The sequence below is a fragment of the Brienomyrus brachyistius genome, unplaced genomic scaffold, assembly GCF_023856365.1.
Source record: "Brienomyrus brachyistius isolate T26 unplaced genomic scaffold, BBRACH_0.4 scaffold96, whole genome shotgun sequence".
NCBI lineage: Eukaryota > Metazoa > Chordata > Actinopteri > Osteoglossiformes > Mormyridae > Brienomyrus > Brienomyrus brachyistius.
Window position 1 is genome coordinate 230,266 of NW_026042371.1, and position 24,434 is coordinate 254,699.

Here is a 24,434-nt window from a genome sequence, read left to right on the forward strand (position 1 = left end):
ACCTACATTTTACCTCAGCTCTCATTCTTCGTCTCATTGGTAAAAAACTAGAGGCAGAGCGTTTGAAGCAAATTGTGCATCAATTTTATCTGACTTACTGCATAATTATTGATAGCAACTGCTTGCATCCAGTGTTATTTTTGAAAAGAGTGTTTTAACATAATTTGACATTCCCTAATGTTATGAATCAGTTGTTTCATAAAATATTTTGTCCATGTGCGCATATACAATATGGCAGGTTTGTTATACAAAGGGATTAACTCACTGCAAACTTTACTAATGATCCTTTCAGTTTGGCACCCTGTTTCTCATCATGCTGAAAATGTGGAACAGGTTGTGTAAACTGTAATTGTAAATTGTGCGTAAAATCCTTGGCTCATTATAAGGCACATATGACTCACTTCTCTATAGGCGCTAGATATACTCTCAGCGGCCAGTTTATTAGGTAAACCTACTTGCTAATGCGAACAACCTGCTCCTCCGAACAGAAAATCACTGAATACGTGCACCACAGAGACGCGGCTGGTGGTTCTCTTGCAGTTAGTCAATCCATCGGAATGACTAAGCCGCCTGATCTAAGTGCTTTTGAATGCGGTGTGATTGTTGATGCCAGACGTGGATCCAGCATCTCAAATGCAGCCACCCTCCTGGGATATACACACATCACAATGTCTATAGTTTACAGAGAACTGTGGCCAGAAATGCCTATTTAATAAAAGAGGTCAGAAGAGAACAGTCAGACAGTTATACTTCAGATTTAAAAATCACTTCCACAAAGGCAACAAGTGCAGAAAATACTGTACACAGAGCTGTGCAGAAAGGCTTCTCTGAATTCCCAACTTGTCTAACTTCAAAGCAATTTAGGGGGCATAATTGGGTCCTACACAGTTGTAGCTACTTATTAAAGTAGGAACTGAGTGTATATTTAACAGTGAATGTTAAATACTGAGACACAGCCTAGATAAATGCATTAATGGGATCCCACTTAATATCCATCCAAAAATATTTATTTACCCGCCTTTTTTTGGAACTCTGCCTTTTATGCAAATAAGTGTGAGCATCATGCTTTAGTGTGTCACACCAGGAAGTGAAAGTAGCAGTCAGAGCAGAACAGGCTGTCTGGCTTTCAGCCTCTCCGACTTTCCAAATAGCGTAGCGCTAAAAATAGGGATGAAGAGCCCAACAACACAACGGAAGGCAGACAGAAATGACTCCCTCGGCGACCTGAGGTGCTGCTTTAGCTGACGTCCCGTGGCCCAGCTATGCGAAGTTAACTGAGATTGTGCAACCTTTCAATGTCATTGGTACAGTCTGCCTTTTTCAAGGTAAGTCTGGCAGTACTGGAGAATCCCTGCTCTTTGCATGTGTGAATAATTTGGATTTTTTTATTTTTATACCTTTTTCTGTGTTTACATTTTTTATGTATCATGCATGAAATCCGGCACAGGGGAATATTTTTGAATTGTTGTTATTTTTATTTTTTAATCACCCTGGGATTAGTGGGGCGGCTTACCTCATTTTATGTCATTGACTTGAGCATATCCGTAATCACCTGTTGGCTGGATCCTTCCTCCACATTGTCCCAGGAAATACAGATAGGTCAATGACTTATATTGACTTATAATGTCTTATATCAATAAAAGTACTTCCCACAGCAGACACTGTGTGTCTGCTTCTACTGTTGGTTTTCATCACAAAATGAACTATTACACATGATACTGTCCTAAATGGTACCGTTTGTACCTGAAATCATCAGCACCGTTACACGTATAATATTACAAATACTAGGTCTAACGGACTTACATTCCATTCCCCAAAAATCATCCCTTCCCAAGTACAGTGTACACAGTTCAGCTCATTCGTGTGAGATGTCACAAGCACAAAAGCACCTTGCAATGTTGTTTTACTCAACAGCCCTTTGTTGCATTTGAGCCTCGTGCAAGTAGCTAGTTAGAACCAACAAGTTTGCATCACCTAGACTGTCATCCATGCCATGATTATAGTGCTTATATGGTCAAGGCAGTTTGAAATGCATCAGCATGACTGCTGTCAAAACACCTCTGACATCACCAATGAAACCAATGAAAAGGACAGACATGAATACACCTTCATCACATGCTGTTACACAGTTACTGGACATCAGATATTTAAAACATGGTAGCACTTAATATGACTAATTAGGCAGCAATGGAGATATTTAGGTAGGCCTATTTGGTTTTAGCAAAGACGTTAATCATTTCTATATTTATGTCATCAGTAAAAATACTATAAAATCTAAACATTATTTTTGAAATATCCATCCATCGTCTAATTGCTAATTCTGGTTTGGGTCACTTGGAGTCAATCCCAGGCAAGGTGGAGTACACCCTGGACAGGATGGTGGTCCATCACAGACCACATACACACTATCACTCAGTGGGCAATTTAGAGACAACTGGTAGCCAAGCTATATGAAGAAATCCACATAGCATAATGAGGAAATGCAAAATTCTCACACGGACATCGGAGGCAGGATTCGGACCTACCACCCTAAAGGTGTGAGGCTCCACGAAGGACCTTTCCTCCCTAATTTAAAGACTATACCGCGCAATAAAATTGTCATTCATCAGACGTATTTTTGACAGCGTGGTAGTAAACTTTCAGGTTTCAACACTAGAGGACGCCAGTTAATAAGCCGATGATCCGAGCGAACGATCACATGAAACTTAGTATCTTCAAGCTGGATTCAACATGTTTTAATCGTTACAGCATTAATTAATGTGTCGGTTTTTGGGGCGTAAAATGCCAGAATGATGCTCCGCATTTTGTGTTACCAATAAAATTACGGTCAATGGCGCTATGTTTATCCATTTCTAAATCACGGCTTATTCTTCAAAGAATAATGAAGTATACATGTATACAAGTCACTAGTGCTATTGTATATAAAAATAACAATACATGGGAACATTAAACAGACCCCACATCATTCTTTTTAAATGAGTATCGCTGGTACTATTTCCTCATATTCATTAGCGAATAATAATTTTCCTACAATGTGCCTATATTGCAAGCATAGCCGTGCAGTGTGAGGCGGCTCGGACGTGTGGCAGTTTTACCAGAACGCGCCCAGCATGAACGCACCGGTTTGCAGGACAATCACCTGTTTTGCTCCCCGTGTTCATTCTCTCACTCTCTGTGTCTTTGCCTGCATATTCTGTCTCCCACAGATGAACGAAGGCAAATGTTAATCTTCCCGATGCCATGGACAAAGGAGCGGTTTCTGGGGGGTCTACCGAGGTCATGAAAAGCAAAGCGAGTGGCGGCGATGGCAGCCATAGCAACGCGGCTGCGTGCGCGGCTGCGAGCCGCCAGACCGGACTGGATGTCAGGGGCGGCGCGGAGAGCGTGTCCGCCCAGCCGCGCCCGGGATTGAAGCACAGAGCCGACAGCACCGCCGTCCAGGAGGAAGCAGCAGCAGCAGCAGACAGCGAGGCGGAGCTAAAAGTCCAGCAACAGCGTGTAGGTCGGACTGGTGTAAGCGGCGGCTGTGGTGTGAAGATCAAGGATCTTACGCCGGGAGGGGGAGCCGCGTCAGTGACATGGAAGCGCTCAAACAGCAGCGATCAGCCCTGCCCCTCGCAAGGCGAGCAGTCTGCGCCTTCTGCTGCCACAGGCACCACGATCTCGGCCGTGGCTGCTCAGGAGGATGCTGATGGTCGCGGCGCCTCAAAGGCAGGGGGCGAAGGGGAGGCGGCGTCAGGGGTAGCGGCGAGCGGCGTGGCCACTGGCTCGGCAGGTGGAGGTAGCGACGCCACGGCTACCGTCACAGGCATGAAATGCAACACAAACGGCGACTGCAGGAGAGATCCGTCCTCTAAAGGGAGCCTGTCTTCAATAGTCTCTAAACAGGAGAAGCAGGGTGCGGGGATAACTGGAGCCGAGGACGGGAAAAGGCGGAGCGGCTGCAATTCTACAACCGCCAGTATGGACGGCTCGACCACCCCTGCCGGCTCATTGGCACAGGGGCAGGGGGGCGAGACGGCGAACCCCGGTGCCACCGGTGTCGTCGAAAAGAAGGACTCCCGAGTTTCCTTCTCCAATGCGCCCAGCAGGAAATCATCCTCCTCTGTGCTGGGCGCCGGTCAGACCCAGAACCAGCAGACCCGGAATTCAGTGACATTCCTTAAATCTGAGGATGGACCGCAGATCCTGCCGGAGGATGGGGAGCTGCGGGACAACCAGACGTTCATGCAGCGCCAGTTCAGCTCCATGCTGCAGCCGGGAGTTAATAAATTCTCCTTGCGTATGTTTGGGAGCCAAAAAGCGGTAGAAAGAGAACAGGAGCGAGTTAAATCGGCAGGCAACTGGATTATCCACCCCTACAGTGATTTCAGGTAAGGGTTGAGTTAAAACGGGTTACCAACCTACACCACATGTTACCGACATTTTACGGTCATCTGGAGCAGTATATAACACATTTGAATGATAATAGAGCATATGAAAGTATATACACTGCTTTATTGTAATTATTTACCAGTAAGTTCCGTCCATATAACTCTGACGTGTCGCCTGAGAATTGACAGGAATAACTGTGACCATTAGATCTGTTCTTAACATAATGGAGAAGAGTCACGGACTTAAGGTCATGAATAAAGCCCCATTCGAAGTAATGGTGAGGTAAATGTATCGTCAAATGAGCTTGACTGTACATTAATCTTAGTTACTTTACTAGTATACCTTATAGGCAAAAGTAAATAAATAAAATAATGGAAAGAAAAAAAACTTACTAATAATAATTATAGTTAAGCGTATTAATTGCACAATGCAGAATGGCAGCCAGAAGGAAATTTATATTTAGCAGGCAGACTCGCATATCGCTTACACCTTTACACTCCCAGTGTAGGCCTGTCACATGAAGACCGCCTCCTGGCTTTTTATCAAGTATCAAGTATTTGTTCATGGATGGTCGCGTTTACAAGCTCATCGCATATAAAAACAATTAGGCCTCCACTGAATCTGCTATTTCATTTGTCATATAACATGGAGTGTGCATGCCGCTGAAGAATGAGCATTAATATAGAAGACTGCTATTTATAGGCGAAAGATTTAAGTTGGTGTTGCTGTTCTGTACTTTCGTCCTCACTTGACACCTTGTACCTTTACAGCTTAATTCATAATATTGCGGACTAGCCGCCAACTTGGACATATGCTTTTGTTTTATGCTATAACTATATAATTTTAGAATTTGCCAATGCATTTATTACCTTTGGTATGTACTAGTTATAAATTACAGCCAATGACCACTATGTTTCCTTCAACGACTTTGTCAAGCAAATATTTTGGCTGTATACATTTGTTTTTAAACAAAGTGTTAGGTAAATCATTTTGGTATCCCGGGACAGGTATAGCTGAACTTGCCTAACTTGTTTATTCCGGTTGGAAAACAGCGTCTTAAATGTGTTAGAGCTGCTTAAATAGCGGATATCGCCTGTACACGTTTTGTAAAGTCACCTTGACGCTCAAACGTGGAGATTTGCACGCTTGGCCTAAACAGACATTTTCTTCCTTGACTATCTTTAATTTCACCTACATTTAAAATTTACAGGTTGTGCACGGGGTAAACTTTAGCACCATCCATTTGGCCTTTGTTTCCATAGAAGAACACATTACCGAAGGTCGTATTTTCCCCATATATCCCTGACGGCCACTTAACACTTTTGGCAGCTTATTGCTTTTAGATTTGGCTGCTTTATAGTTCCCAAAGGATACTTCGCGTTAAATTGGCTGTAGTTTTTTAGCTCCTGTCTATGTCAATAAGACCTTTGTCGCTTTTCTGTGGATCTGCTTAAATAGCTGATAAGTGGATACATCTATTGGCTTTCTGTCGATTAGATTTAATTCTACATTATATTATTGCATTCCTTACATGCTCTACCCTACGCTTGTAGTGCTTTGACCAACATACGGTTTATTATTATTATTATTATTATTATTATTATTATTATTATTGTTATTATTATTATTATATACGATATGTCCTTGCAGTGTTTATGACTATAATTATTGTGATGGAGAAGGCATCTCTCATTACTGTTCTTGTGTTTATGAATATTTAAAACAATATTACTCTCAAACTCCATATTAGCGTAATACATAGCATGAAACCCAAAAACAAAACACAAGAAATAAAGGGAACACCCTCGATTTTAGTACTGATCTTTTCGTTAAATGTTATTTATCCAGCAATCTTGATGTGTGGCTTCTCACTTCCACCACGCAGTACTCCGGCGCTCCGCACAGTAAGCTTCACTTTACGGGACCTCGAAGCAGAACTCAAGGCTTAACATTTGATCAGAGTGATATCGGCTCACTTCTCGTCACAGGCTTTTAGCAGCGAGCGCCGTGCATTTTTCATGCTGTAATCTTTCAGCACCACAGACAGCTCTCCACCGGCCCGTTCCGGGATGCCATAAATGACTTTGTTTCAGCTAAAGCCTGATTGATCAGGTTTCATGCTTAACAAATGGCCAGTGACATTGTTCTCTGAGTGATCTTTCACATGAAGAGATTTAACGAAGCAAGAAGAAGTTGCCTGTTCTTGCTATATGAAGCTATTCTTGTATTGTTTTGTGGGTCTCATATTATATATCCAGTATAAAGATCCAGTTTAAAATGAGGACTGATATGTTTAAACAGAGGTATACAGTGTCCCCAGTCTGTAGAAAATATCCAGCCATTGGAAAACAGCAAAACGATTGGATCACATGTAGCGCTACATTGAATCTTCATAGCTATTCTGTATGTACCTTTCAAGGGATGTTTATCGCTCTCAGTAAACTAGTCCCATGGCTGTATAGCACAAGTATGGCGGTTTCGCAAAGAAATCTAGCAATAATAAGCATAAGGTAAGGAAGTTATTTAAAAGAAATGATCCTGGTGGTTAATGCAGAACAATAATAATTAATTGAAGTGAAATGTATGAACTGTGTTTTCCCTAAAGGAATTACGCACCAGCCTTAAAGCTTATAATTTGACTGCCTTCTTATCGGGAGACAAAAGTCAATGTGATTGTAATATCTTGTTATTACTATGATTAGATTGAACAGCTTAAAACCTAATATAAAACTGGCTGTCTGAAGTTCAACCTTAAAGTCTGGGCATGGTGTTATGTTTGCGAACCAGCATGAGGTAAGAACACGTCGTTCCTGTTGTTATTGAATTATATTGGAAGGATCTAATACACCTAGTCTGACTCACTGTGGCGTCTTTAATGTACAATTTGGCCACAATGCGAGAGCAATAAGGAAATGATTCAGCAGCACCCCTGGTGGCGTATTCTTAAATATTCCGGCAATCTAATGATACTTAAAGCTTAATGATACATTATAAGAGTCCTGTCCAACGATCTTTGCTGTAAGACAGTGGTCTTCAGTGCGCGGCCCACGCGCCACTGACGGCCCCCGGGGGCCAGTGTGGCAGCTTGTTAATAATTAAAAAATGAATTAATTATCGTGACCATCAGTTATTGTTTTTTACAATTGTGTAATTATTATTATTTTTTAATCTAGTTGCCATACAACTCACCCAATAATCTACAACTACGTAGTTAACCAACAATCAAGTGAACATCTGGCTAGCCAGCTTTGAAAAGTGAATGGTGGCTCCCAGCAACCCTAATCATGGCCCTCGCCTAAAATCAAGTGAAGAACAGTGCTCTAATGTGGTAGTAAGCCAGAACACAGGACATACCTTTGATTATTTATTTGTAGCTTGTGACATTCAGAAGCCTCCCAGTCCTGGCTGTAAGGTCATGTGCCGGTTATTCTCCTTAATGCTTTATTTGTCTCGAAGTTGCTGCTGGCTGGACTCGATCAATTTCGCTGTCATGGTTTCGGATTCCCTTCTCATCGTGGGCTATGCCCTTGTGCTGACCTTGCATATTTCAGAAGGATAACGCTTTATCCGGGACTAATTTTAAAACAATTCCTTGATATAGACAAAGGCATCTTAGGGGCGTAACTGGCGATGGGCTGGGATTCATCGGAAGAGTTGGTGTTCACATTGCGTTTAAGCATTTCTGCAGGAATTGGTGTTACTTTGTTAATGTTTGTTGCTGGAAAATAACAGGAAAATAAAGGAAAGACCAGAGGTGCTTGTTGTAAAGTGAAGCCCCTAAAGTGAATCATTATTATTATAATTATTATTATTCCAGCATAATAAAACCATTCACAAGCGTGCTGAAGGAACCGTTCCATCAGTAAGAGTACTAGCAAACAGTAATTACGTAGGACATTGCCTCCTTGGTCTGTGTTTTATTAATGAATGAAAATTAGAATTTAAAGCAAGTTGCTTGAACAGTCCCCCCCCAAACTAGATAGATAGATAGATAAATAGATAGATAGATAGATAGATAGATAGATAGATAGATAGATAGATAGATAGATAGATAGATAGATAGATAGATAGATAGATAGATAGATAGATAGATAGATAGGTAGGTAGATGCTTCTTTGATCTAACTCTCTTACTCTTGTAATTCTTGATGCTCTGCATCTGCAGGTTCTATTGGGATTTCACAATGCTCATGTTTATGGTGGGCAACTTAATCATCATTCCCGTGGGCATCACATTTTTCAAGGACGAAACCACCACACCGTGGATTATTTTCAACGTGGTATCAGACACCTTCTTCCTCATGGACCTGGTGCTCAACTTCCGCACCGGCATTGTCATCGAGGACAACACAGAAATTATCCTTGACCCGGAGAAGATCAAAAAGAAGTACCTGAAGACGTGGTTTGTGGTGGACTTTGTCTCCTCCATCCCTGTGGATTATATCTTTCTCATTGTGGAGAAGGGCATCGACTCTGAGGTGTATAAGACGGCTCGCGCCCTGCGGATCGTGCGCTTCACCAAGATCCTCAGTCTTCTGAGACTCCTGCGACTCTCCCGACTCATTCGCTACATCCACCAATGGGAGGAAGTAAGTCAACCGCTTCATGCAGGCATTAGGCTTCTGTACTGAATGCTGGTAGATACTGCTGAAGTCATAGATAATATGCAGAGACTATTTAAAAGTAATGCCAAATTACGGTAAACTTTTGACCTGATTCAGTTATTAAACTTCGCGACTTAATGAGATTCGTGGCTATGGAATAAAAGAAATGTAAAAGGGTTACAGCTACTGATTAATGATGAGGGTTTGTGTTGGATATACCGATGATCGAAAGTTACAGAAATTGTGCTGTTTCAAATAATTAGTGGAAATTTATTGTCGGTAAATTGAAGGTATCCTGTGATGGTTGGCTTATACCTGTTGAAGGTCTCATTTGCGAGTAGCCAGTGGTCAGAGGATTGTGCACTGTGAGACTCGAAAGACAGAGTAACGAAGTAAAAGAAAAATGCGATGAGAAGGGATACAGGATCCCGGCAGGTATATTCTACCCCCCAACACACTGCCACACATATGTATTCCTGATCCATCCTGTCCATCGAATGATACGAAACTGTCAATCAATGATATTCACACATAGGTCCACCATGTGTCTTACACCTAAGGGGTATATGTTCACAGAGTGACCTTGTTCTCAGTGTTTTCATGTTTACCTTCTCAGACCTAGAAGCTCCACTTAGGCAAAATCTTAGCCAGATTGAAGGCTGTAGAACTATCAGCTAGGATAAGGAGCCCAATGGATCAGCTGAGAAGGTTTCGATGACCTTTCACACACATCTGTGGTCGGAGCTCAGGAAGCCAGCAGCCTAATCGGACACGTGCACCTGAGCACCCAAGCGTCTCCCTTTTAAGTCCTGAGTGCATCTTTTCAATAACCCATCATCGTTATTCGAATTCACATCCTGGTTGATCATTCATTTGCATCTGTTTGAATTTGTTTTGTTTTGCCAAATGAACTTATGGGCACCCTAAGTACATTAGTGGCCAAAATTGTGGAAGCACCTAGTGTTTTGGGCTTTATGCTTTCAAAATTACTAGATGAATATTGGCGGTAATGTTTCTAACCAGTCATAAACAAGAATGTGTACAAATATCATATATTGGGCGATTAAGTAAGTAACTGGAGCAAAAAGTTGAATAAAGTTCAAAAACTGGACGTGTTTCCACAATTTTGGCAACTAGTGTATAGTGAATAATGGTTAATCGCAAAAGAAGTTTAGCCAAAATCATAACTGATTAGTCCTGAGGTTATTGATTTAAGATTTAAGATTCTACACCCTTCGTTTGCAAACCACGCAGGATAGATATCTTCTTGTAGCCAGATATTTTTATACTTTCATAGGAAGTGCTATTCCACAGTGTTTACGGAAATACAATAATCCAGGATGAAAAATGTAATTGAAGTCCCTTTTAAATTAAGTTATTTGATTATTCATTGCAGCCCTAAAACTAAAATCCCACATCTGTTTGCCTTTTGATTTTTTTCTGCCACTGTATTTGAAGGTAATATTGCTGCAATACCTTGGTATATTTTACTGCTTTGTGGTGAAACTATACTCAAATATTGATGCTGCTGTTGAAGTTCATTAGCAAGTTCCTGTTTGTCATCTCTCCCCTTTGCGATTACAGACAGATGGCTCAGTACTTCTGTTGATAAAGTCCCAAAGCTGTACAGTTTGTTGAAAAGTATATTGGCTCAACAGAACAGCCAAAGCACACTCGATCAGCCATATCGCCAAGGTAGTTATCTGCAGTGTTGAAGCCTGCAAATGCTGCTTGTATCTTATATTTTTTTGCTTGCAATCCACTGCTTTCAGATTCTCATTTAGACTATTGGTTAATTATCATTTTTAATGGGATTAATCTTCCATTCACCTGTTCTTCCTTCTTGTTCATTTTAGCATTGGGCACTGGAGCATTACAGTACATGAACAAGATATAATTGATATCATCAGGCGTGTGCATGCTGCAGATTTTTGAACAAACCATTGGGAACAGAATCATCTATCCTCAAATGTTTGTCTGTGTTAATAGTGGGCCACAGCACTTCAGATTAACACCTTTTTAGTTTCAAGTCATTTTAAATTATGTCTTTGCATATAAGAAACAGGAAGTATCATTTGGCAGCTGCAGAAAACAGGTTTGCATGTTGTTTCTGCGCTGTCTTTGGACACCCTTAACGCAGGGGTGGCTTTACCACCGCTTATGAACTGTAAAGGTGGCTGATGGGGGTGTCCAGATTACACTATTAGTAATTCTCTGTGCAATATTCAAATTATTGGTAATCCGTTGTGCAACGCTTGCATGATCAGTGATACTTCTCTGCTTAGCAATACTGCATTTGTTGCATAGTAATATTAGTAGTAAATTCACCTTGACCTTAATATACATCCTAAATTTACCTCTACCTTGACTTATATATTTTCTCTCACATATCTCATCTTATATATTTACCTCAGCCTTGACTTATATATTTTCTCTCACATATCTCATCTTATATATTTACCTCAGCCTTGACTTATATGTTTTCTCTTACATATCTCATCTTATATATTTACCTCAGCCCTTTCGCCTTGCTGGGGCCTGATGTCAAGACCACTTGTGTTTTCATGGCTGTTACTCTGATTAAATCCCAAGCCCTTTTCCTCCAGGTTAAATGCCCCTTACCTACCGTCCACACCCACCTGCACGTCACATCTGCGCTTCTCTGGTTCAGGCGTGCATCTTCTTGCCCAAACACGCCCCACCTCCCCCCAAAGGATATACAATTTATAGCCCCGTCCTCCCACCCCAGGGCTGAACCCATGTGACATCTTGGTTCATCAGCTTTGCAGGTGGAAAGACGGAGGGACCACTTTGTAAGTCGGTCTAGTGGCTGTGAAAAGATATGGACTGTTATCAGTCTGCTTACTTTATCCTGTGGTTGCTTCTGCCTGGAATAGAATAGAATAGAATAGAATAGAATAGAATAGAATAGAATAGAATAGAATAGAATAGAATAGAAACCCTTATTACCACCCCAACAGGTTGGTGGAGATTGTGTTTGGTGCTTTTTCGCTGCATGTTTATCAGAATTTGACATCCATTTAGAGGGACATGCAGCATTAATGATATGAAAAAGCAAGCAGACATGGACAGTGCACATACATGCCATTTTTAGGTGTTAACAGATCGAAATGGATATATATATATATATTTGTGTGTGTGTGTGTGTGTAAATATGGGTGTATTCGCTGGGTACATGTTAATAAATCAGTGAGTGGGAGTGTTGAGTGGGCAGAAAATGATGTATGAGAGGCAGTGAGGTTGTTGTACAAAGGCAGATGTGGAGGTATGGATGCATTTTACAGTATTTGTTCGGGACCCATGAGAGCAATTATGTAGAAGCCGTTCTGCCAATTGGGCTTTTTTTTTGTGGCTGGGGTGGGTGTGGGATGTGCTGGGGGCAGCAGTGACTATCCAGAGCAGTGTTTCCCAACCCAGTCCTTGGGGATCTACAGACCATCCACGGTTTTGCTTCCTCCCAGCTCTCCCAGTAGCAAAAATGTAGACCGTCTTGCAGTGAGCGTAAGGGAGCAAATTAATGGTTAATTTCAAGGACAATTTTGGCAACTTTGGATCTTAAGGAAAGTTCGGTTCACCCATCGCCCCTAGATGCGCTGAATCTAGGAGGAGTATCAGGTGGATCCAGAGCTGATTGGCTAAGCCAGGGCCCAGAGAAGCGGGGGGTGTGTCGGAGTGAGTTGGGGGTGGCAGTGAGGCCATAGGGATAGACAGTGGAGCCATTTCCTGACCTTAGTCTGGTTCACGCGGCTCTGGGTGTGTTAATGCCTAGAATCTCCACAGATACGTTGGTGGGGGTGAAAAAGTTTGTAAGGAGTCTCTCTGATGTGGAATAGCAGAGCATACTATTTGTATGACTCACACGGCCACCTTCATCTTCCATTTTCCACATGGAATTGCTTCGGCTGCTTAGGTTAGGGGTTTCACCGGTAAACCCCCCCCCCCCCCCCCCCCAAGACATTTTAGATGTCTGTGAAAATTTTGTTGACGTAAACCGGTCCATGGACATCAAAAGGCCTTGGACCACTGGCTTAGGTGACACTTTGATCACTTCCCTTTTTACTTGTTTGTGAATCCAGATACTTTCATAGAGCAGAACTCTCACTCATAAGTAGTGATTCGACCATTAAGGCTAAAAGCCAAGGTCATTAACCTCCATGCTAATTGTACAGAAAATGCAACATTAATAGATTAATCATTGAGGACCATATTGCTAGCGAAAGCTTAGTAACCAAATGACATTTTACCAGCAGCCTTGCAACAAGGACTGCGGAATTTATCCATCAATCTTCCAAGTAATTATCCTTGACTGGGTCGCAGGGGGGCTTGGAGCTTATCCCAGGCAGGGTGGGGCACGAGGCACCCCGCACAGGACGCCTGCGGGTGCGGTAAGCTCCAGTCTCAGATCTGAATCTAATCTCTTTTCCTTTGTCTTTCTTCTCATAAATTTTGATTTATGGATAATGTTGGCCATTGTCTGGGAAGATATAAAAGGATTTTCTTATTATGACTAAAGTGATGAATGTTGAGAGCCCTTTGCAGTCACAATGGATCCTGCTTAATTGTAAAACATTCTTTTGATTTCTGGCTCTTCCTTATTCAAATTCTATTATTTTCAGCATCCATGCTTATCCCATATTTCGTGCTAAATCAGGGTAGTTATTCAGTATATTATACTTTCAATTAATTGCTTTAAAATGAGTGGAACTCAGTGGGTAACCCTGTTGACTCGCACCATGTGGGTTTATGTTCAAATCCCTGCTCTGTTTCTGGGTTCTCTGGGTCCCTCCCGCTGTCCAAAGAAATGCAGTCAGACTGTTTGGCATCTCTAAATCACCCATAGATCGTGATTAAGTGTGTGTGTATGTTCCTTGCACTGGACTGGCATCCTGGCCCGGACATACTGCAACCTCATGTCTTCTGATGTCTGGGACAGACTCCAGGTGACCCTGACCAACACAAGCAGTTAGAAGATAGTTTGATGTTTGATTATATCAGACCCTCCTTCCTAGGCCTTATTATTTTACAGTACAGCAGAGAAATTGAACAAGGAGCCCTACAGTAACTGCAAAAATAAGGTAAAAATCAATATCTTTCCTATACACTAATTTTAAACTCTTAATGTGCTTCTTTTTTTGCTTAATACAACAATCATGTGTAAAAATTCTCTTTAATCTTTGTTCACCAAGTGAAGCAACCTGGACCAAGGCTACTTTCCGACTTAGTAAGCTGAAATGGACGTTGTGTGCTGCTTGAGGGGTGGCATGTATATCAGGCCTTATCTGCCAGCTCCCTGAGTACCAGCCACTGCCACAGCGACTTATTGGAAGTGATGTGATGCCACTGACTGAGTTACTGCTTCTTCTGTGCAGTGAATAATGGGTGAGACTCCTCCATTTGTTCAGCGATTTGCGTGACGCTCCACTGCTGAGCTGGAGAATCAGTCACACAGTAAACGGTATCGTTAGACGATTGCCGGGGAAACATAAAAATGCACTGTGCATGGATGCAATTCTATTGTCGGGGGTGTAAGAAGGATGTCACTACGAGCCATTACAGCCCTAATGACAGTCTGTTGAAAGCATTAAGGACTGAAAAACTAAGAGCAACATTGTGTCAGACAGGAGAAGAATCATTCTGATGGTTTTTCCTTTAATTGAGTTGAGTTGCTATAGTGTGTAATGTTAATTTAATAAAAATTAATGTGTATTTAGATAGACCTGCTTCCTTTGAGTAGCCGGATGCTCTACACAGTCCAGAGGTCTGCTGAGCTGGAGTTACCAAATCGATGTGATGTGTGAGTGACTGGTGTGTGAGTGACTGGTGTGTGAGTGTGCCCTGTGATGGGGTGACACCCCATCCTTGGTTGTTCCCTGTCTTGTTCCAGCAGTCTCCAAGATAGACTCTGTATCCCCCACGACCCTGAATAGGACAAACGGGTATAGAAAATGGATGGATGGATGGATGAATGGATGGATGGATATATGTTTAAGTGGTCGCTAATGGTTAGTGCCATAGTCAGTTTCAATGGTACCTGTTTCACAATATGGAAAAATCTGATAAAGGAGAGTATTTCTGATAAGAAAGACTATTTGTATCAGACGCTTAGAAGACATATTATAAGTGACAAATGTGTGGAAACCAAACTGGGCTAATTACAGATTAAGGTGGAACAGGGAACGTTTGTAAAAGCCGGTTTTATATTAGGAGGGTAGGAGGGATATTTATGTGTGTAAGATATTTAAATGGCACCAACCCAATGCCAATGCGACCCAATGCCAGCGAGCGTTAGCTTCCCATTATTAAACTGATAATGAATCCTGAAAGATGGGGATCTGTGTCCCCCCCTAAGTAATAATGAAAAGCATATTATAAAGATCTATTTTCTCTTACAATATCAGTGTTTTCATTATAAGCTGTTGCATTCTGCAAATTTGCTACTTTACAGCAGTTGCCACATAAATGAAAGACTTAACATCAGCGGTACCGAAGAAGGTGCCATCATGTGAAATAAATGCTCAAATTATGTCAGATTAGCTGAGATTACATGTATAGAGGCTGGTCAAAGGGGAGCAAATCAGTCTGAGTCACTGCAGCTCCCAGCTCTGCTTAAGGAATTAAAATTTTGGCCCCTCAGCCCTCGTCTGGTAAGTCAACTCAGTCTGTGTTTTGCATTTCACTTAGTGCGCCTATTATTCTGCTGATTAGAAAGTGGTAATTTGAGTGAGATGTGACCCTTAATTATCACATCAGCCGTTCTTGACGGAGAGGATCTCGTACCGAAAGGCTCATTGAGTGAGCTGGCTGGGTGCCGCCGAGGGGAAAAGAAAGAGTTTCTTTTACACATTAATTACAAAGGAAGGATGGATGGCGGAGAATTTAAGGCCTAAAACATGGACTTTGTCTGCCTGTTTATAGTATTGTTTCCCAATCAGGTCTTTGGGGAGCCACACACAGTCCATGTGTGTTCTGTGGACTGTCTGGCAGGGAGCTGGGAGGGAGCAAAAACATGGACCGACTGTGGGTCCCCGAGGACCGGACTGGGGAACACTGGCTTACGGGAATTACCGTCCACTGGGCATCGAAAGCTTCCTGCTTACTTTGCTATCGAGGCAGCAGGATGTCCATAATGAATCAGGGCCCGCAGTGCGTGAGGCCGTATCACCAGCTTAAAATGCGTTTTCCGGCACTTCAATCTGTGCAGTGTTGTCACTCTCCTCCCGACGAAAACACCATGACAGGGATATTTGGCCATTTCAGATGGTGTGAGAAACGTAGGGGGGAAAAAAAGCTTGCAAACCACCATCGCTCCTTAAAAATGCAGTATTTCAGAGTCGTTTCCAAAAAGCCGCATGTAATTACACTGGAAAATTCTTATAATGACCTTTCTTATTGGCAGGGATCCTGGTTTGAAAGGGGCCTTGTTATTGGCTCCGACATTCACCAGACTACAAGACTGAGTGCCAGAGTGATTTCAGCATTTCATATAACTTATGCACTTATTTACATTTTCATTTATTTGGCAACGTTTAACATGCAAGTAATAATAGAGGTAATACATAAATCCATTATGGGCCACTTCGATAGTATACTTGTATAGTATAGTATACTCTTACCAAGTTACTAGGATCTGCTTGTTTGTAGTGCCAAAGAGCCACAGATACTTGTAGCATGTCGTTTTGATAACACTTTACTTAAAGCACTGATACTCTCATAATACATTATAATGCATTCATGACGTATTATAAACACGGCTATAACTATTTCTAAAAAGACATATCACATTATAGCCATGTTTATTATGCATCATGAATGCTCTACGAAGTTCTCATCTATAATACACTATAATTACCATCATAATGCATTGTAATGACTTATACTGACCATTATAATGCATTATTAGGGAGCAGCGTGTGGCTCTGTGGGCTAAGCCTGTGTGCCTGTAATCAGAAGGTCGCACGTTCAAACCCCGCCTCAGACTGTGGGTCCTTGAGCAAGGCCCTTAACCCCCAGCTCCCTGGGCGCCGCTACGGGTGGCAGCCCTTCGCAGACAACTTCCTCTATGAAAAAAGAGCAAGTTGTGGGAGGCGTAAAGACAATTTCCCTACGGGGACAATAAAAGTATCGATTATTATTATTATTATTATTATTATTATTTATGAAGGTATCTATAATGCATTATGATAACTGCTTTAAGTATAGTGTTACCACAGTTTTTCGCATGAGAATATTGGCTTCTTGGTAGTCGTGGTTTCAGGGAAGATGACAAACTGCTAAATAAAGTGAAACGAATAATCTCGTTAAAATGACTGAAAAACAAATAGAGTTGAATTTTCACGTGATTAAATGACTGGATCTGATTCCGGCTTCAGATGGATAGTATTGGGCATTATGGGTAATTTTTTGTATCCCTGTGAAATAACTCCTTGCGCAGTCAGTTGTGGGTGCATGTGCATACCCACCCTGACAGAGAGATAGGAGGCTCTGAGCCCAGCAGCTGCCTGTAGCTCCACCTCGCCGGAATCACAGCTTCCCCCGCGGGTCGCACTGCGTTAGGCACCGAAACGGCGTGTGCGTGACCAGCTCTGCGGGGAAGGGCTGGGAGCGGCTTCCTCGAGAGAGAAGTGGCTTCACTCATCTGCCACTCGACGGAGGTTGCGTCCTTTTTTAATGACAGCCCAGAGCATCTCTGAAAATCCCTGCCTCTTGCTGCAGATCACTGCAGAGATCCACGTGGTTTTCTATGTCCTTTTAATAGACACACCAAATGCATGTTACTATCCAACAGTCAGTGGGATTACCTTATAATCAAACTGATCTGGCAACAGTAACACATCACTTGCTAATTAACCCGCAGTTTTTGGGCAGTAGTGTTAAAGAGGAGAGTCTAACTTGTCACACATATAAAGCACCTATAGTTCATTGGTTTCTCCCAGTAGAAAAACCTTCAGACCCGAAGTTGGGTATAGTCGTGGTGAGCTGTCATGAGCAGATGTGAGGGCTTCTCGTGATTTGATTTGTCGCATGGGGACCGTCTGAAAACTCAGTTTAAAAATGTAAATGAAAACCCTGCGAGGCATACTCAGCAGCATTATGGTTCACCGAGCATTTCCACACGCTACTTTCCAGACATTCCTCAAAAGGACCAGCAAAGCGGCAGGCAGCCAGATCGAAATCACAACTCACGTCTGCGTATTACTTTTGGAGTCTCCTAATTTATCTTCATTAACATGCCACATCAATATTCAGCACTTCGAATGACCCTCTACCAACAAGCAAAGAACTAAAAACTTCTCAGTAGTCTCTCCATTCCCTGTTTTTTCCATGGGAGGGTGGAAAACGAACCAGACTCCAAGCAAGCTTTATACAGTAACTATTCATATTGTAAAATCTCCAACTAATGAATTTGTTTGCATTTTTTACTAAATCACCCAGCCATTCTTGTACATCGTGAACAATTATACACGCATATTTTTTTGTTTTAATCAACTGTACCATTTTCTGTGAAATGAGTCTCATTCAGTAACTCAGTAGGAGGGCAGATCGGAGGTGAGGAAAGCAGGTTTATGGGTGTAATTTCCGTTGTTTTGAAATTAACAGGTAGCTATGGCTTGTTATATACATGTTTCTCTTGCTTGGTGAAAGAATTACCTTTGAAAATGGTAGAATTAGGCAGGGACGGATTATGGGTTGTGTGGGCCCCTGGGCAAAACGTTCGTGAGGCCTCCCCCCCCACCAGCACCACCAGCACCACCACCACCACCACCACAATTCAAGGGCCCTTGGCAGCCAAACGCCCTCCCTATAGGGTCAGGGGCCCTTGTAGGCAGAGGATCAAAGAATGTAGGCCCTCTAAAATAGACAAACGAAAATACGTTATTGATAAGTGTTGCAAATTGTTTTGGGCTAGGGGCCCCATGGGCCCCCTGCACCCCAAGGGCCCCTGGGCAGCGGCCCCGCTGGCCCGGTCCGTAATCCGTCCCTGGAATTAGGGACATGCGATTTTGCTTAGTTTGATGTGTCCCTGGGTCACCAAGGGAGGGGTCTTTCACTTCTTTAACCAGTCACAGTCTTTATCATATAACATCATCGCATTAATCAAAACCAGTGTTTTCTGTTAAGTGGCAAGGTGCACAGATTTGTAAAGTAACTGTTTTATTGTTTGGGCCTTTTGTTAGGATACAAAACAGAAGAATATGCATACCTGCAAAGGCTGTATGGAGCAATTTAAGGGCCTTTATTAATTAATAATAATAATAATAATAATAATAATAATAATAAGGCTTTAACGGGCAACCTTTTGATCAGAAGCACAGAGGCTAAACCACACCACCCAAGGCCAGGCATTTGGATGGAGACCTTGAGTTTGAAAATGAAAAAAAAGAGTGGTGATGTCATATGATGAAGACTGTGATTGGTTAAAGAAGTGAAATGCAAGCCCCTCCCTTTTTGACCCAGGAACACGTCAAACTCAGGAAAATCAGAACGTGCATAAAATCATAATTAGAATATGCTGATTGTTATTGCACACATAGACAGAAACTCTGCAGAAACAGCATTAACCTGCTCTGCTGCTGATTCACGAAGTATCCATGTAAATCTTTAGTGATTCGCAGTGATGTATGTTTAAAAAGCAGCCATGTAATATAAGATTCAATATTCCTAAGCTAAGCCCCAGGGACTCTCCCTACTGGGGAAGTGAGCTGGGCCTCCTACAGTATTACAAGACAGCTAGTTTTTAGTTACCTTATGTTTTGTTTGAGGAAGAGAGGAGGCTGCTGGCATTCCCGTCTCGCCAGGGACTTCAAGAACACACAAGCTAAACTCTGGGTCCACGCCAGGGGACCTCCTGCTGGAACTGTTTACTGTGCCGAGTCAAGCATGCAGTAGAAAAGTATTTTTGACAAAAGCTTTGCTTTCATAGGTAAGATGTCCACCTTTGCTTTTGCTGTTGCTGATTTGTTTTTAAAGTGACAGTCCCACTAATGGGAAAGGCTTTGATTGTTACCCAGATGGAGGTTGTGATCATTCGTATCTTTCAGGTTTAAGCGTAAGCTTGGAGTTCAGTGCCCCACGCTTTGCATTGAGCTTCAGTATGTGTTCAGTCTTCACCCATTACTGCCTGCGTTGTTTTTATTTTTCCGGTTATTCGCTGCCCAAGGTTGTGTTTTTCTCCAGATCAGATAGTGATATTTGAGAGAACTGAAAAGTCATTGTCAGTTTTATCTGCGTTTATTGTCACCAACTCTGAGCTGAATTATCGTGCGGTTCACATGCATTCCACACCTTCGTCTGTATCTTCTGAGGTAAACTCGTCTCCTCTCTCAGTCTGAAGGCATGCGGAAAGGCGATTCGGTATCTCTGAATTCCCGGCAGTGCGTGATTGTGTGTGCCAGCCAGTGCATTCGTGTGCACTGCCCATTCCGTCCACTGTGGCCCCATATTGAGGTTGAAAGATGGACGGAGTCAGAGCAAAAGTATGACGGTTTTGCTGTTGTCAGGCGTCAACGGTGCAGGCCTGTACCGAACAGTTTTCTCACCTTTTGTCCACTGCGGTAGAATTTGCCAGCGGTGTCGAGTTGTTTTGTTTAAGACGTTTAGGCTTCGGGACCTGTAACGCGCCTTGAGTCCTGGCTAATAGGAGCATTTCCTGATGGTGGACTGCCTCGGTGCTTTTCTACCAGTTTCTTTTTAAAGTATGTGCTTCAGGCTGAATGCACAGCTTACAAAATAACAGGTATAACAGGTAAGGATGGCTGTTGAAAGGACTGACACGCTCTGTGGGAGCAGAGCTATTGCTTAAGCTGGGCTGCTCCCCTCCTCCTAGCTGCCTCGTATAGCAAACAGTGTGGTTTCCCTCCCTATTTAATGCCTCTCTGAATAACAGGCCTTCTCCCCCCTCCCTGTCCATGGCAGATCTTCCACATGACCTACGACCTGGCCAGTGCAGTCATGCGCATCTTCAACCTGATCGGCATGATGCTGCTGCTGTGCCACTGGGATGGCTGCCTGCAGTTCCTGGTGCCCATGCTGCAGGACTTCCCCTCCGACTGCTGGGTGTCGCTCAACAAGATGGTGGTATGTCCCTCCCTGCCTCCCAGCTGCCCTGGTAACAGAAGCAGATGTGTTGGTGAAAACAACGCAGGAATTAACACCTTGCAAGCTGCAATGTTATATGTGCAATAACTGTACCTTTGTCATCTGTTGGGGTTGCGGGCACTTTTTATACTTTTTATACTTTCATATTTTATTTAAAATTTTATGTGTCTCTGTATTTGAGTAATGTTTACACAAGACTTGTCATAACCATTCCAGTGTATGTCCATCATGCATAAGACAGATAAAGGACTTGACTTTGACTTGCCCTTGACTTGCCCTTGACTTGACCTTGACTTTGACTTGACCATCTGCTATCACGGGGCACCTGGTGCGCAGGGAACCAATATACTAGACTCAGATCAAAACCAGGCACAATCAAAGGTCAGAAGCTGGGTAGTCTATTCTGGGAACAAAAGGAAAGACAGGCACACGTGCAGAGGCGGGGAGATCAGTGCATACACTCTCAGTGAGAATGGGAATGGGGCACACACACCGGGCAGGGGATCTGGGTAAAAGGTCATGCGGAACCACATGAGAGGAGAATCAGGCACTCGGGAAAAAATGGGGATTGTGAATGCTCAGATATCAGGCATAAGTCACTCATTCCTCACAAACACCAGCCCGGTGATTAAGCTAAGATGATCAGCAACTGTCAGTACTCTGGTTGAGACGACTCTGGTTGTGGGTGCGTGGCTGCAGTACAGGGGCATGGCTGCAGTACAGGGGCGTGGCTGCAGTAGGGGGGCATGGATGCAGTAGGGGGGCATGGATGCAGTCAGGGGTATGGCTGCAGTAGGGGGGCATGGATGCAGTCAGGGGCATGGCTGCAGTAGGGGGGCATGGATGCAGTCAGGGGCATGGCTGCAGTAGGGGGGCATGGATGCGGAGAGGGGCGTGGCTGCAGTAGGGGGGCATTGATGCAGTAGGGGGGCATGGATGCAGTAGGGGGGCATGGATGCAGTCAGGGGCATGGCTGCAGTAGGGGGGCATGGATGCAGTCAGGGGCGTGGCTGCAGTAGGGGGGCATGGATGCAGTCAGGGGCATGGCTGCTGTAGGGGGGCATGGATGTGGAGAGGGGTGTGGCTGCAGTAGGGGGGCATGGATGCAGTCAGGGGCGTGGCTGCAGTAGGGGGGCATGGATGCGGAGAGGGGCGTGGCTGCAATAGGGGGGCATGGATGTAGAGAGGGGCATGGCTACAGTAGGGGGGCATGGATGCAGTCAGGGGCATGGCTGCAGTAGGGGGGCATGGATGCAGAGAGGGGCGTGGCTGCAGTAGGGGGGCATGGCTGCAGTAGGGGGGCATGGATGCGGAGAGGGGCGTGGCTGCAGTAGGGGGGCATGGATGCAGTCAGGGGCGTGGCTGCAGTAGGGTGGCATGGATGCGGAGAGGGGCGTGGCTGCAATAGGGGGGCATGGATGTAGAGAGGGGCGTGGCTGCAGTAGGGGGGCATGGATGCAGTCAGGGGCATGGCTGCAGTAGGGGGGCATGGATGTAGAGAGGGGCGTGGCTGCAGTAGGGGGGCATGGATGCAGTACAGGGGCGTGGCTGCAGTAGGGGGGCATGGATGCGGAGAGGGGCGTGGCTGCAGTAGGTGGGCATGGATGCAGTCAGGGGCATGGCTGCAGTAGGGGGGCATGGATGTAGAGCGGGCGTGGCTGCAGTAGGGGGGCATGGATGCAGTTCAGGGGCGTGGCTGCAGTAGGGGGGCATGGATGCGGAGACGGGCGTGGCTGCAGTAGGGGGGCATGGCTGCAGTAGGGGGGCATGGATGCGGAGGGGCGTGGCTGCAGTAGGGGGGCATGGATGCAGTCAGGGGCATGGCTGCAGTAGGGGGGCATGGATGCGGAGAGGGGCGTGGCTGCAGTAGGGGGGCATGGATGCAGTCAGGGGCATGGCTGCAGTAGGGGGGCATGGATGTAGAGAGGGGCGTGGCTGCAGTAGGGGGGCATGGATGCAGTACAGGGGCGTGGCTGCAGTAGGGGGGCATGGATGCCGAGAGGGGCGTGGCTGCAGTAGGGGGGCATGGATGCAGTCAGGGGCATGGCTGCAGTAGGGGGGCATGGATGCGGAGAGGGGCATGGCTGCAGTAGTAGGGCATGGATGTAGAGAGGGGCGTGGCTGCAGTAGGGGGGCATGGATGCAGTACAGGGGCGTGGCTGCAGTAGGGGGGCATGGATGCAGTCAGGGGCATGGCTGCAGTAGGAGGGCATGGATGTAGAGAGGGGCGTGGCTGCAGTAGGGGGGCATGGATGCAGTACAGGGGCGTGGCTGCAGTAGGGGGGCATGGATGCAGAGAGGGGCCTGGCTGAAGTAGGGGGGCATGGACGCAGTATGTTGGCTTAGTGGGTAATGCTGTCACTGCGAGCACCCAGAGTTCTGGGGGTCGAAACCCATGTCGGTGGGTGGAGTTAATATGCTTTTCCTGTGTTGTGTTGGCTTACTTCGGATCTCTGCATAAAGAAACTTGCATTGACTTTTTGACAGGCTGCACTGTTTGTCATTGCTTATTCAAAGCGTTGAAAGTCCACTCCCTTGATCTATCGATACGGCCTGAGGTGGGTGTGCGTTCGTCCTCCGCCTGCTACACGAGGCGCGACGTCTGCTTACACATTTAAGCATGTGCAGCAAAAAAGCCACCAGATAATCGGCCCACAGGGCCCGGCTTTTGCGTGGCACTCGACCTGAATTGCGTCTTCAGAAATATCTATCTGTATTAACTTTGTGTTGTGAAAGTGACTTTGTGTGACAACGAGGCTCCTGCCACACAACCAAAAAAAAAAAACAGGGGTAATACTATCAATAATAAATGTGGCCTGGGGTCTGACTGGACATTTTTCAGGTGTGACGCATGCCCCCTGCCCTTTGAGTCAACCTATAAAGAGAATTTAAAAGCTATGATGGACACTTGAACACCCCCTGTGCTAGGAGGGTGACGACAGGCCACCAGGGTCCAGGGGGGGATGGGGGGGGGAGGGGGAGGGCGCCTCACACTTCCTGCTCCATGTTCATCCAAACGGCAGCGGTAATGACAGGCTGTGCTTTATGGTGCAGTCAAAGCGTTAGGTTTTACAACTAATAAAACCTGCACTCCAGCACACTGTGGTGTCACCAAGCAGATCAGAGAGTAGTGGCTCTCAAGCGTACAGTGTGCGACACACTGGACATGCCTTGCTCACATCCACAGTGTGCCAGGCTTTGCGTGCAGTGTGCGACACACTGGACATGCCTTGCTCACATCCACAGTGTGCCAGGCTTCGCGTGCAGTGTGCGACACACTGGACATGCCTCGCTCACATCCACAGTGTGGCAGGGTTCTTGTGGGTTTGGACGGGAACAA

The 24,434-nt window shown here is 44.6% G+C and overlaps 1 protein-coding gene across 2 annotated transcripts in view; it reads left to right on the forward strand.

Annotated features, from left to right (window-relative positions):
• Window positions 1–3,429: 3,429 nt before the first annotated feature.
• The window catches only part of LOC125727415 (potassium/sodium hyperpolarization-activated cyclic nucleotide-gated channel 2-like), a 45,148-nt gene continuing 24,143 nt past the window's right edge, over window positions 3,430–24,434 (forward strand). The window contains exons 1-3 of one of the 2 annotated variants that reach the window (XM_049004094.1): window positions 3,430–4,373; window positions 8,539–8,962; window positions 20,912–21,073. In XM_049004094.1, the coding sequence (XP_048860051.1) occupies window positions 3,811–4,373; window positions 8,539–8,962; window positions 20,912–21,073 (1,149 nt within the window). In that variant the 5' untranslated portion in view covers window positions 3,430–3,810. The remainder of the gene's footprint in view (window positions 4,374–8,538; window positions 8,963–20,911; window positions 21,074–24,434) is intronic. The other variant, XM_049004093.1, reaches the window with a different exon arrangement.